We start from the raw sequence: 14142 nt of genomic DNA, 5'->3' as shown, positions 1-14142 counted from the left end.
ATGAACACTAATAAAACTATGTGTTTTCCAACTTTGGAAAGGCATTCTTTTTAAGACCTGATGGATTAGATTTTCCATACTTTTTAAAGTTCCCTGCATAACAAAGTTACTGGATAGGAAAGTTTTGTCAGGAAAGTTGATTATTTCTAGTTCACTTTACTGGTGTCTCCTGATGCTGTACCCCCTTGCCTGACGCAGCTAAAGGGTATATGGCAATATCCAGTCAATATTAAAATATATGTCCCAAGGGAATCTCAGATAAGTATTGTGTAGGAAAAAAAAATCAAAGTTGAAATCATTTGTAAAACAATAAGTATTGCTTCACTTTAAGGATCAAAAATTTGCCTTGGTACCAGGATCAGGCTCAATTTTGTACTTCCTGGAAAATCCCCCAAACAACTCTTGCTTTTAAAGTTGATGCTTCCATAGCTTAGGTTATTTTATCAAGTGTGTTCATCTTCAGTAAGTTTAGTAAGTTTTACCTATAAGCGAGGGCTTAGTCCAACATGCCCTTGTACTCACCTATGAATCTTATGATCCTTCGGAGTAAGGGGTTCAGGTAACAGCATTCTCCGGTCAGAATTGTTTTCTCCTGGGCAATCAGAGATTCTCTGGTTGACTTTATGAAATACATGGATATCTCACCAATAAAAATCTGGAGAAGGAATGTTGAAGAATTGTCAAGTTGGATAGCTGTCTGATAAAAGAGACCAGTAGCTTAAGAAAAAACTAAAAACTTTTGAGGCTTCACAATTATATTAGAAGATATCATGTTGGAGAGATGGAGAGTTAAATAGTAATTTGTAGTTAACTCTTCAAAAGAATTAGAGAAAGCAATAATTGATAATTTCAGATAGATTTCAGGTTATAATATTAAATTCTAAAGTCATATGAAACCTAAGTTGAAATAATAAATTGAAGAATAGAATCTATGATAAGGCTCACTCAGGCTGGATTTGAATTTTTTTTTTTTTTTTTTTTTTTTTTGTGGTACGCGGGCCTGTCACTGTTGTGGCCTCTCCCGTTGCAGAGCACAGGCTCCGGATGCGCAGGCTCAGCGGCCATGGCTCATGGGCCCAGCCGCTCCGCGGCATGTGGGATCTTCCCAGACTGGGGCACGAACCCGTGTCCCCTGCATCGGCAGGTGGACTCTCAACCACTGCGCCACCAGGGAAGCCCTTGAATATTTTTAACTGAATGTGTGCATTGCAATGATGCGGAATGACTGGGACAGCCTAGGAGGGCATTATACGCACCCATCACAATATTACTCCATTATGTGGCAATACTGCCATCTTTATTCGAACACATTTGCCTGATCAATATTCTACTCTGAACTGGTTGACTGTCACACCTTTATGATTGGCACCTCTTGTTATCTTGAATACATGTATATTACCATTTAAATCATAATGCCTTTGTGTACATTGTAAGCTTCCTTATGACAGGGACCATATCTTATATTTCTTCATTATGCTTATAGCACTCAGCGCACTGTATTCCCATTTAAAATAAGGATCTGGCATGAGGGAAGTTGTCACCAACTTTGACACTGTCGTGGCTGAAGACTGAGAACCTTCAGTGAATAAAAAGTTAATAATTACCATCATCTATTGCAAACTGGGTGTCAAGCACTTTATCATAATAGTTTTCATGGTCACAAAGTCCCTAGTGTAGGTAGTATTACCTTTGCTTTACTGGTGAAGAATGGAAGTTCAGTGTAGTTAAGTAACTTACCCTCCAGAGCATACAACTGGCATGTGGAGGCCTGGGATTGGTATTCAGTACAACTGGGTTCCAGAGTCCACATTTCCCACCACATCATATGCCATTTTTATTTTCTGAACCCTCATTTCAATATTTCCCCAGAAGAATGTGATCTTATAATTGTTCTTCTTTGCTATGCGTGTGCTTGTGGTTTTAGATAAACTTCATCAATGTTTTAAGAATTCCTATGGGGCTTTCCTGGTGGTGCAGTGGTTGAGAGTCTGCCTGCCGATGCAGGGGACATGGGTTCATGCCCCAGTCTGGGAAGATCCCACATGCCGTGGAGCGGCTGGGCCCGTGAGCCATGGCCGCTGAGCCTGTGCGTCCGGAGCCTGTACTCCGCAACAGGAGAGGCCACAGCAGTGAGAGGCCAGCGTACCGCAAAAAAAAAAAAAAAAAAAAAGAATTCCTATGCCTTATACTCTTCCTATCATTATAGAATATCTGTTTAGATGGATCAAGATGCCAACGTCATGAATGGCACATGAGAGATGGAAGTTAAGCTATAGAATAGTAAAACTGGAATCGTCTACAGATGTTTTCCCCTTCCTTTTATGAGGGAGGAACCCGAAAGTCTCAGGGACTTGGCCACACACAGCCAGACAGTGTCTGAAGCAGCTCTAGCAGGTGGTCTATAAATAGATACTGTTATCCCATTGTACAGATAAGACACCTGAGGTGTAGAGGGGTTAAATAATTTGTCCAAGGTCGTCACAAATCCCAGCTCTGAAGCCAGGAAAACCTGGCTGTGGAGTCCTTTCTCTTAACTGCTACACTTTTACTCAGCAGTGATAAATAAAATATTTGTTGAATTTGTGTTTAATGTTGACAACATAGAAAACAAAACAAATGCAATATGCTTTAAACACTAAAAAATGTAGATGATATTAAAGTACAAGATAGAATGGTGTAATGGAAATAGAACTATGGGCAAGTCAGAATGGTATGGAAGTTGGCAGGAAAAGAATGAGTTCAGGGTCAGACAGACAAATGATGGGCCAGCATGGATCACCTTGGCAGGTGCTGTCTATGTATGTCTAAGAATATTTTGTGCCTGACGTCCCTTGGAATTAACAATGAGTTGTTGCTCTGTCAGGTGAAAATATTTGAATAGTTTCAAGAACTCAGCCCTCCCTCTTTTCTCGTTAGACCTATCTCTGCCAAAACAAGGTGCCAAGGGGCTTTGTTTGTCCCCACTGCAATGATGGCACTGCATTACTCTTCTTTATCTTAGTGAACAGATAGGGATAAATTCATGCATAGTCGGGTACATGAAATAGTATTTCCTTGAGGGAGCTTTCTCTGCTCCCACAGACTAGCTTAGGCATTCATGTTGTACATGACTCTCTTTCCTTGTGTTTCTCCTTTCCATTTCTATCACAAATTACAATGATAGTACGATTACATACTATCATTGTTATTCCTTGTTATGGGATGTCCCACATGTCTTATTCCAGTTATGTCCCCAGGGCATAGCTCAGTGTAAGGTACATAGTAGTTATTCAATGTTGAATGAATTAAGCATATCAGATTAATGCAGGTTTTTTGGAATATAGGTTTAATGAGGTAGACTGTAAAGAAACTTTGCCAGGTCCCCTCAGGAAAAGGGAGATCCTGCCTTGTCATTGTTCCCACAACATATTACACAGATCTCTGTCCTGACATCTACCCAATCAATTGCAATTATTGTCTGTATGTCCCTCTTCATTTGACTATGATGTCCTTATGGGAAAGACTTTTGCCCTTCCTTGCATGGTAACTAGAACAGGGACTGGTATATAGTAGATTCAATCAATATTTGTTGAATGAATAAAAGACTGAATCTTTAGAGTACCTATGTATGGGTAGAACCCTCTGACCTTAACTTCTCTGAAGATTTCTCTGCAGGAAATTCCCCATATGGACCAGAAAGCATGCAATTTTTGCTGTACTGCTTAGGAATATAGTAAAAAATTAAGGATTAACAAATACAAAGTAAAGTATCTCTTTTAAACTAAATTTACTCATATATGCATTTTACATTCAACAATTTTGGAGAGGGAGCACCTATTCTGCCAGGAATTGTTCTAGCATGGGAGACGTAGCTGTGAACAGAGAATAGTGGGGGAGAGCACAAATAAACCAGTAAGTATATCGTGTAATGTTGTGAAATGACATGATTAAAAAGTAAAGCAGGGAAATGGGATGGAGAGTGGTAAACACATAGGGATAAGAAAAGAAATAAGCAATTCTTGCCTCAGCCATTTCAGAAGCCCAAAATATCCTTACTCTATAAGAGAAGAAAATTCTAGAAGTTCTCCATTTAGTGAAGGTTGTCACTACTCACACAAGAGGCAACAAAGCAAGAAAATGTGAGAGAAAATCTACACAAAACATGTTCTTGTTAAAAATACACGTGTGCACACATACACACAGATCTAAACAAAATAACTCCAAGGCATACCAAACAAAACTTGTCATGTGAAAAGGGTATGGGGCTCAAATAAATCCATAAGTAAAATGTCCTGAGACTCTCATGTCAAAGGTGATAAGCATTATAAGAATTGATACTATTGGGACTTCCCTGGTGGTCCAGTGGTTAAGACTCCATGCTCCCAATGCAGGGGGCCCGGGTTCAATCCCTGGTCAGGGAGCTAGATCCCGCATGCCGCAACTAAAAGATCCCCGCAGCCAAAAAAAAAAAAAAAAAAAAATCAACAAACAGCAAACAATAATTGATACTATTGGTCAACAATATTCATATCACAATTGAGGTGTGAAATACAAAAGAAAAAAAGCAGAGCAAGGATATATGCTAACGTATATATCTAATTATCGACATAATACTTTGAGTATATTAAGTAATAATGTTTACATAAAGAAGGAAGGAAGAAAGAAAGGGAGGAAGGGGGTCATTTTATAACTTCAAGGTAGGACAGTATTCCTGGTCCATCCAGTTCAGACTGTGATGGACATAAAGGTTGCTGATAAAATAATCCAGTTCTTAGATCTCAGTGAATGGGCTTCATGGATGTTCATTTCACTGCGTTTCTCTGATCACACATAGGATGCTATTTCTCCATCCACTGGGTTCCATAGTCTCATACAGGGCCTGATTCTGCTTGGAGAGAGAGACGGAAGGTTCTGCTTGATAAAGGTAGAGGTCTCTTTTCTTTCCTGCCTGGCCCCAGCCGATGTTGGAAGCCATCTACCCACTTGGCAGATTTATGACTCTGGTTCTGGCAATGGTTGTGTTCCTCCATCTGTATCTTTGCCACACACACTCTGCCTCTATCCACCACTCTTTTCAGAGAGCAGCTGGGACATGTGGGACTCTCCATGTGTTCAGCCCTGGCTGTCCTGCCTATTATGGCCTTTCAAATTGTTGGCTAACAAGCATCCTATCACTCATAGCAAATGAGCATACCCTCTGGTGAGAAATGATCAAGGCCAAACTCTAGACCTGGCCATGAACAAACAGCAAGTGAATTCCATTGGTGCATCCATCTCTCATCCCCCAGCTATGCTGGCTACAATCACAAGTGACATGACCTAAGACACTTAGATAACAGTAAATATACTTTTTTTTTTTTAAGTTTATTTATTTATTTTTTTAATTAGTTTCTGCTTTATAACAAAGTGAATCAGTCATACATATACATCTGTTCCCACATCCCTTCCCTCATGCATCTCCCTCCCTCCCACCCTCCCCATCCCACCCCTCCAGGCGGTCACAAAGCACCGAGCTGATCTCCCTGTGCTCTGCGGCTGCTCCCCACTATCTATCTACCTTACGTTTGGTAGTGTATACACGTCCATGCCTCTCTTTCGCCTTGTCACAGCCCACCCTTCCCCCTCCCCATATCCTCAAGTCCATTCTCAAGTAGGTCTGCGTCTTCATTCCTGTTTTGCCCCTAGGTTCTTCATGACATTTTTTTTTTAAATTCCGTATATATGTGTTAGCATACGGTATTTGTCTTTCTCTTTCTGACTAACTTCACTCTGTATGACAGACTCTAGGTCTATCCACCTCATTACAAATAGCTCAGTTTCGTTTCTTTTTATGGCTGAGTAATATTCCATTGTATATATGTGCCACATCTTCTTTATCCATTCATCCGATGATGGACACTTAGGTTGTTTCCAGCTCCGGGCTATTGTGAATAGAGCTGCAATGAACATTTTGGTACATGTCTCTTTTTGAATTATGGTTGTCTCAGGGTATATGCCCAGTAGTGGGATTGCTGGGTCATATGGTAGTTCTATTTGTAGTTTTTTAAGGAACCTCCATACCGTTCTCCATAGTGGCTGTACCAATTCACATTCCCACCAGCAGTGCAAGAGTGTTCCCTTTTCTCCACACCCTCTCCAGCATTTATTGTTTCTAGATTTCTCTTTTTTTTTTTTTTAATTAGTTTCTGCTTTATAACAAAGTGAATCAGTCATACATATACATCTGTTCCCACATCCCTTCCCTCATGCATCTCCCTCCCTCCCACCCTCCCCATCCCACCCCTCCAGGCGGTCACAAAGCACCGAGCTGATCTCCCTGTGCTCTGCGGCTGCTTCCCACTATCTATCTACCTTACGTTTGGTAGTGTATACACGTCCATGCCTCTCTTTCGCCTTGTCACAGTCCACCCTTCCCCCTCCCCATATCCTCAAGTCCATTCTCAAGTAGGTCTGCGTCTTCATTCCCGTTTTGCCCCTAGGTTCTTCATGACATTTTTTTTTTAAATTCCGTATATATGTGTTAGCATACGGTATTTGTCTTTCTCTTTCTGACTAACTTCACTCTGTATGACAGACTCTAGGTCTATCCACCTCATTACAAATAGCTCAGTTTCGTTTCTTTTTATGGCTGAGTAATATTCCATTGTATATATGTGCCACATCTTCTTTATCCATTCATCCGATGATGGACACTTAGGTTGTTTCCAGCTCCGGGCTATTGTGAATAGAGCTGCAATGAACATTTTGGTACATGTCTCTTTTTGAATTATGGTTTTCTCAGGGTATATGCCCAGTAGTGGGATTGCTGGGTCATATGGTAGTTCTATTTGTAGTTTTTTAAGGAACCTCCATACCGTTCTCCATAGTGGCTGTACCAATTCACATTCCCACCAGCAGTGCAAGAGTGTTCCCTTTTCTCCACACCCTCTCCAGCATTTATTGTTTCTAGATTTCTTGATGATGGCCATTCTGACTGGTGTGAGATGATATCTCATTGTAGTTTTGATTTGCATTTCTCTAATGATTAATGATGTTGAGCATTCTTTCATGTGTTTGTTGGCAGTCTGTATATCTTCTTTGTAGAAATGCCTATTTAAGTCTTCTGCCCATTTTTGGATTGGGTTGTCTGTTTTTTTGCTATTGAGCTGCATGAGCTGTTTATAAATTTTGGAGATTAATCCTTTGTCAGTTGCTTCATTTGCAAATATTTTCTCCCATTCTGAGGGTTGTCTTTTGGTCTTCTTTATGGTTTCCTTTGCTGTGCAAAAGCTTTGAAGTTTCATTAGGTCCCATTTGTTTATCTTTGTTTTTATTTCCATTTCTCTAGGAGGTGGGTCCAAAAGGATCTTGCTGTGATTTATGTCATAGAGTGTTCTACCTATGTTTTCCTCTAAGAGTTTGATAGTTTCTGGCCTTACATTTAAGTCTTTGATCCATTTTGAGCTTATTTTTGTGTATGGTGCTAGGGAATGATCTAATCTCAAACTTTTACATGTCCCTGTTCAGTTTTCCCAGCACCACTTATTGAAGAGGCTGTCCTTTCTCCACTGTACATTCCTGCCTCCTTTATCAAAGATAAGTTGGCCATATGTGCGTGGGTTTATCTCTGGGCTTTCTATCCTGATCCACTGATCTATCTTTCTGTTTTTATGCCAGTACCAGACTGTCTTAATTACTGTAGCTTTGTAGTATAGTCTGAAGTCAGGGAGCCTGATTCCTCCAGCTCCGTTTTTCGTTCTCAAGATTGCTTTAGCTATTCGGGGTCTTTTGTTTTTCCAAACAAATTTTGAAATTTTTTGTTCTAGTTCTGTGAAAAATGCCATTGGTAGTTTGATAGGGATTGCATTGAATCTGTAGATTGCTTTCGGTAGTAGAGTCATTTTCACAATATTGATTCTTCCAATCCAGGAGCATGGTATATCTCTCCATCTATTTGTATCATCTTTAATTTCTTTCATCAGTGTCTTATAGTTTTCTGCATACAGGTCTTTTGTCTCCTTAGGTAGGTTTATTCCTAGATATTTTATTCTTTTTGTTGCGATGGTAAATGGGAGTGTTTTCTTGATTTCATTTTCAGATTTTTCATCATTAGTGTACAGGAATGCCAGAGATTTCTGTACATTAATTTTATATCCTGCTACTTTACCAAATTCATTGATTAGCTCTAGTAGTTTTTCGGTAGCATCTTTAGGATTCTCTATGTATAGTATCATGTCATCTGCAAACAGTGACAGCTTTACTTCTTCTTTTCCAATTTGGATTCCTTTTATTTCCTTTTCTTCTCTGATTGCTGTGGCTAAAACTTCCAAAACTAGGTTGAATAAGAGTGGTGAGAGTGGGCAGCCTTGTCTTGTTCCTGATCTTAGTGGAAATGGTTTCAGTTTTTCACCATTGAGGACAATGTTGGCTGTGGGTTTGTCATATATGGCCTTTATTATGTTGAGGAAAGATCCCTCTATACCTACTTTCTGCAGGGTTTTTATCATAAATGGGTGTTGAATTTTGTCGATAGCTTTCTCTGCATCTATTGAGATGATCATATGGTTTTTCTCCTTCAACTTGTTAATATGGTGTATTACATTGATTGATTTGCGTATATTGAAGAATCCTTGCATTCCTGGGATAAACCCCACTTGATCATGGTGTATGATCCTTTTAATGTGCTCTTGGATTCTGTTTGCTAGTATTTTGTTGAGGATTTTTGCATCTATGTTCATCAGTGATATTGGCCTGTAGTTTTCTTTCTTTGTGACATCCTTGCCTGGTTTTGGTATCAAGGTGATGGTGGCCTCGTAGAATGAGTTTGGGAGTGTTCCTCCCTCTGCTATATTTTGGAAGAGTTTGAGAAGGATAGGTGTTAGCTCTTCTCTAAATGTTTGATAGAAATCACCTGTGAAGCCATCTGGTCCTGGGCTTTTGTTTGATGGAAGATTTTTAATCACAGTTTCAATTTCAGTGCTTGTGATTGGTCTATTCATATTTTCTATTTCTTCCTGAGTCAGTCTTGGCAGGTTGTGCATTTCTAAGAATGTGTCCATTTCTTCCAGGTTGTCCATTTTATTGGAATAGAGTTGCTTATAGTAATCTCTCATAATCTTTTGTATTTCTGCAGTGTCAGTTGTTACTTCTCCTTTTTCATTTCTAATTCTATTGATTTGAGTCTTCTCCCTTTTTTTCTTGATGTGTCTGGCTAATGGTTTGTCAATTTTGTTTATCTTCTCAAAGAACCAGCTTTTAGTTTGGTTGATCTTTGCTATCGTTTCCTTCATTTCTTTTTCATTTATTTCTGATCTGATCTTTATGATTTCTTTCCTTCTGCTAGCTTTGGGGTATTTTTGTTCTTCTTTCTCTAATTGCTTTAGGTGCAGGGTCAGGTTGTTTACTCGAAATGCTTCCTGTTTCTTAAGGTGGGATTGTATTGCTATAAACTTCCCCCTTAGAACTGCTTTTGCTGCGTCCCATAGGTTTTGGGTCGTCGTGTCTCCATTGTCATTTGTTTCTAGGTATTTTTAAATTTCCTCTTTGATTTCTTCAGTGATCACTTCGTTATTGAGTAGTGTATTGTTTAGCCTCCATGTGTTTGTATTTTTTACACATCTTTTCCTGTAATTGATGTCTAGTCTCATAGCATTGTGGTCGGAGAAGATACTTGATACAATTTCAATTTTCTTAAAATTACCGAGGCTTGATTTGTGACCCAAGATATGATCTATCCTGGAGAATGTTCCATGAGCACTTCAGAAAAATGTGTATTCTGTTGTTTTTGGATGGAATGTCCTATAAATATCAACTAAGTCCATCTCGTTTAATGTATCATTTAAAGCTTGTGTTTCCTTATTTATTTTCATTTTGGATGATCTGTCCATTGGTGAAAGTGGGGTGTTAAAGTCCCCTACTATGATTGTGTTACTGTCGATCTCCCCTTTTATGGCTGTTAGTATTTGCCTTATGTATTGAGGTGCTCCTATGTTGGGTGCATAAATATTTACAATTGTTATATCTTCTTCTTGGATCGATCCCTTTATCGTTATGTAGTGTCCTTCCTTGTCTCTTCTAATAGTCTTTATTTTAAAGTCTATTTTGTCTGATATAAGAATTGCTACTCCAGCTTTCTTTTGATTTCCATTTGCATGGAATATCTTTTTCCATCCCTTTACTTTCAATCTGTATGTGTCTCTAGGTCTGAAGTGGGTCTCTTGTAGACAGCATATATATGGGTCTTGTTTTTGTATCCATTCAGCCACTCTGTGTCTTTTGGTGGGAGCATTTAGTCCATTTACATTTAAGGTAATTATTGATATGTATGTTCCTATTCCCATTTCCTTAATTGCTTTGGGTTCGTTATTGTAGGTATATTCCTTCTGTTGTGTTTCTTGCCTAGAGAAGTTCCTTTAGCATTTGTTGTAAAGCTGGTTTGGTGGTGCTGAACTCTCTCAGCTTTTGCTTGTCTGTAAAGGTTTTAATTTCTCCATCAAATCTGAATGAGATCCTTGCTGGGTAGAGTAATCTAGGTTGCAGGTTTCTCTCCTTCATCACTTTAATTATGTCCTGCCACTCCCTTCTGGCTTGTAGGGTTTCTGCTGAGAGATCAGCTGTTAACCTTATGGGGATTCCCTTGTGTGTTATTTGTTGTTTTTGCCTTGCTGCTTTTAATATGATTTCTTTGTGTTTAATTTTTGACAGTTTGATTAATATGTGTCTTGGTGTATTTCTCCTTGGATTTATTCTGTATGGGACTCTCTGTGCCTCCTGGACTTGATTAACTATTTCCTTTCCCATATTGGGGAAGTTTTCAACTATAATCTCTTCAAATATTTTCTCAGTCCCTTTCTTTTTCTCTTCTTCTTCTGGAACCCCTATAATTCGAATGTTGGTGCGTTTAATGTTGTCCCAGAGATCTCTGAGACTCTCCTCTGTTCTTTTCATTCTTTTTTCTTTATTTTGCTCTGCATCAGTTATTTCCACTATTTTATCTTCCACCTCACTTATCCGTTCTTCTGCCTCAGTTATTCTGCTATTGATCCCATCTAGAGTATTTTTCATTTCATTTATTGTGTTTTTAATCGATGCTTGATTCATCTTTAGTTCTTCTAGGTCCTTGTTAACTGTTTCTTGCATGTTGTCTATTCTATTTCCAAGATTATGGATCATGGAAATAGAATCTTGGATCAGCTTTACTATCATTATTCTGAATTCTTTTTCAGGTAGACTGCCTATTACCTCTTCATTTGTTAGGTCTGGTAGGTGTTTATCTTGCTCCTTCACCTGCTGTGTGTTTTTCTGCCTTCTCATTTTGCTTATGTTACTGTGTTTGGGGTCTCCTTTTTGCCGGCTGCAGATTCGTAGTTCCCGTTGTTTTTGGTGTCTGACCCCAGTGGCTAAGGTTGTTTCAGTAGGTTGTGTAGGCTTCCTGGTGGGGGGGACTAATTCCTGTGCTCTGGTGGTTGAGGCTCGATCTTGTCTTTCTGGTGGACAGGTCCACGTCTGGTGGTGTGTTTTGGGGTGCCTATGGCCTTATTATGTTTTTAGGTAGCCTCTCTGCTAATGGGTGGGGTTGTGTTCCTGCCTTGCTAGTTGCTTGGCATAGGGTGACCCGCACTGTAGCTTGCTGGTCGTTGACTGAAGCTGGGTGCTGGTGTTGGGATGGAGATCTCTGGGAGATTTTCGCTGCTTGATATTATGTGGATCTGGGAGGTCTCTTGTGGACCCGTGTCCTGAAGTTGGCTCTCCCACTTCAGAGGCACAGCACTGGCTCCTGGCTGCAGCACCAAGAGCCTTTCATCCACCCGGCTCAGAGTAACAGGGAGAAAAAGTAGAAAGAAAGAATTAGTAGAAGAAAGAAAGAGAGAGGGAAAGAAAGGAAGAAGGGAAGAAAGGAAGGAAGGAAGGAAGAAAGAAAGGAGGGAGGGAGGGAGGAAGGATGGAAAGAAAGAAGGAAAGAAAGGAGGGAGGGAGGGAGGAAGGAAAGGAAGAAAGACAGGAGGGAGGGAGGAAGGAAAGAAAAAGAAAGTGGAAAGAAGAAGGGTGGGAGGGAGGAAAGAAAAAGAAAGAAGGAAAGGAGGAGCGGAGGGAGGGAGGGAGGAAGGGAGAGTAGGAAAAAAAGAAAGAGCAGGTAAAGTAAAACAGAATAAAGTATGAAATATAGTAGCGTTATTAAAATTAGAAAGTAATTATTGAAAAAAAAAAAAAAAAAACCGGACCGATAGAACCCTGAGACATATGGTGGAAGCAAAGCTACACAGAGAGAATCTTACACAGAAGATTACACATACACATTCACAAAAAGAGAGCAGGGGGAAAAATCAAAAATCTTGCTCTCCAAGTCCACCTCCTCAATTTGGGATAATTCGTTGTAAAAAGAGGAAAAGGGCGAGAAGTCTGAAATCTTGCTCTCTAAGTCCACCTCCTTAATTTGGAATAATTCGTTGTAAAAAGAGGAAAAGGGGGGAAAGTCTTAAATCTTGTCCTCAAAGTCCACTTCCTCAATTTGGGATGATTCGCTGTCCATTCATGCACTCCACAGACGCAGGGCACATCAAATGGACCGTGGAGCTTTAATCCGCTGCCTCCGAGGCTGCACAGAGAGATTTCCCTGCCTCTGCTCTCACAGCTCCCGGGTCTCAGCCTTGGACCTGGCCCCGCCTCTGCGCGTAGGTCGCCGGAGGGCGTCCGTTCTTCGCTCAGACAGGACGGGTTTAAAGGAGCCGCTGATTCGGGGGCTCTGGCTCACTCAGGCAGAGGGGAGGGAGGGGCGCGCAGTGTGGGGCGGGCCTGCGGCGGCAGAGGCCGGCGTGACGTTGCAGCAGCCTGTGGCGCTCCGTGCGCTTTCCCGGGAAAGCCGTCCCCGGGTCTCGGGGACCCCGGCAGTGGCGGGGTGCACAGGCCCCCCGGAAGGCGGGGCGGACAGTGACCCGCGCTCGCACACAGGCCCCGCGGCGGCGGCGGGCGCGGCGGCGGCGGGCGCGGCGGCGGCGGGCGCGGCGGCGGCGGGCGCGGCGGCGGCGGGCGCGGCGGCGGCGGGCGGCGGCGGCCCACGCCCGTCTCCGAGGTCCGTGCCTTACCCGCGGCTCGTGCCTGTCTCCGGCGCTTCCCCAAGCAGCCCTCTTAATGCCCTCTCCTCGCGCACCAGGAAACAAAAGGGAAAAAAGTCTCTTGCCTCTTCAGCAGCTCCAGACCCTTTCCCCGGACTCCCTCCGGGCTAGCCGTGGTGCACTAACCCCTTCAGGCTCTCTTCCTGCCGCCAGCCCCAGTCCTCTCCCTGCGCTCCGACTGAAAGCCGATACCCGAGCCTCAGCTCCCAGCCCCACCCGCCACGGCGGCCGAGCAGACAAGCCTCTCGGGCTGGTGTGTGCCTGAGGGCACCGGTCCTCTGTGCCAGAATCTCTCCGCTTTGCCCTCCGCACCCCTGTTGCTGTGCTCTCCTCCGCTACTCCGAAGCTTTCCCCCTCCGCCACCTACAGTCTCCGCCCGCGAAGGGGCTTGTAGTGTGTAGAAACCTTCCCCCCTTCACGGCTCCCTCCCACTGGTGCAGGTCCCGTCCCTATCCTATTGTCTCTGTTTATTCTTTTTTTCTTTTGCCCTACCCAGGTATGTGGGGAGCTTCTTGCCTTTTGGGGGGTCTGAGGTCTTCTGTCAGCGTTCAGTAGGTGTTCTGTAGGAGTTGTTCCACGTGTAGATGAATTTCTGATGTATCTGTGGGGAGGAAGGTGATCTCCGCGTCTTACTCTTCCGCCATCTTCCTCCGGGGTCCTGAAGCATGTCCTTGCCTCCTATCACACTGGAATCCCATCAAGCCTTCAGGCTTCCTACCAGCTTACAGGATGGAATCTGCTGGCGTCTCCCCGCTTTTCCCCTCCATTAATGGCAGGGTCCCAATGTGTACTTGCGACCCATGCTTTTCTCAAACCAGTGCTTCTCCCGTTTAGCCCGCCCTGGATTTCTGTGTGTCAGGCTCTGAGGAAGAGGAGAGGGTTCTTTGCATACTTCTCAATATTAATGTCTAAGTAGCTTCAGAGCTTTCAGTCCCAGGGATTTTCAGATGCTTCCAATATCCTCCTTGGGAAGATTCTTTACTCATGAGCATTTCCAAGAAAGGCAGGCATGGTTTTTGCCGTAGATTTTGTTTAAAAGTGACCCAGGGGATTTTAAATGGACAGACTATGC

At 42.2% G+C, this 14142-nt stretch overlaps 1 protein-coding gene across 1 annotated transcript in view; it reads right to left on the bottom strand.

Moving 5' to 3' along the window:
* Positions 1-14142, bottom strand: part of PLPPR1 (phospholipid phosphatase related 1) — a 65251-nt gene that overhangs the window by 40601 nt on the left and 10508 nt on the right. Inside the window, exon 2 of the mRNA XM_081238145.1 lies at positions 523-655. Within this exon, the coding sequence (XP_081094271.1) occupies positions 523-655 (133 nt within the window). The remainder of the gene's footprint in view (positions 1-522; positions 656-14142) is intronic.

Source organism: Mesoplodon bidens, assembly GCF_964165515.1.
Source record: "Mesoplodon bidens genome assembly, chromosome: 6".
In the NCBI taxonomy this organism is placed as follows: domain Eukaryota; kingdom Metazoa; phylum Chordata; class Mammalia; order Artiodactyla; family Ziphiidae; genus Mesoplodon; species Mesoplodon bidens.
The sequence above is the reverse complement of the archived record's forward strand: the minus strand, read 5'-3'. Positions and strand labels throughout refer to the sequence as shown.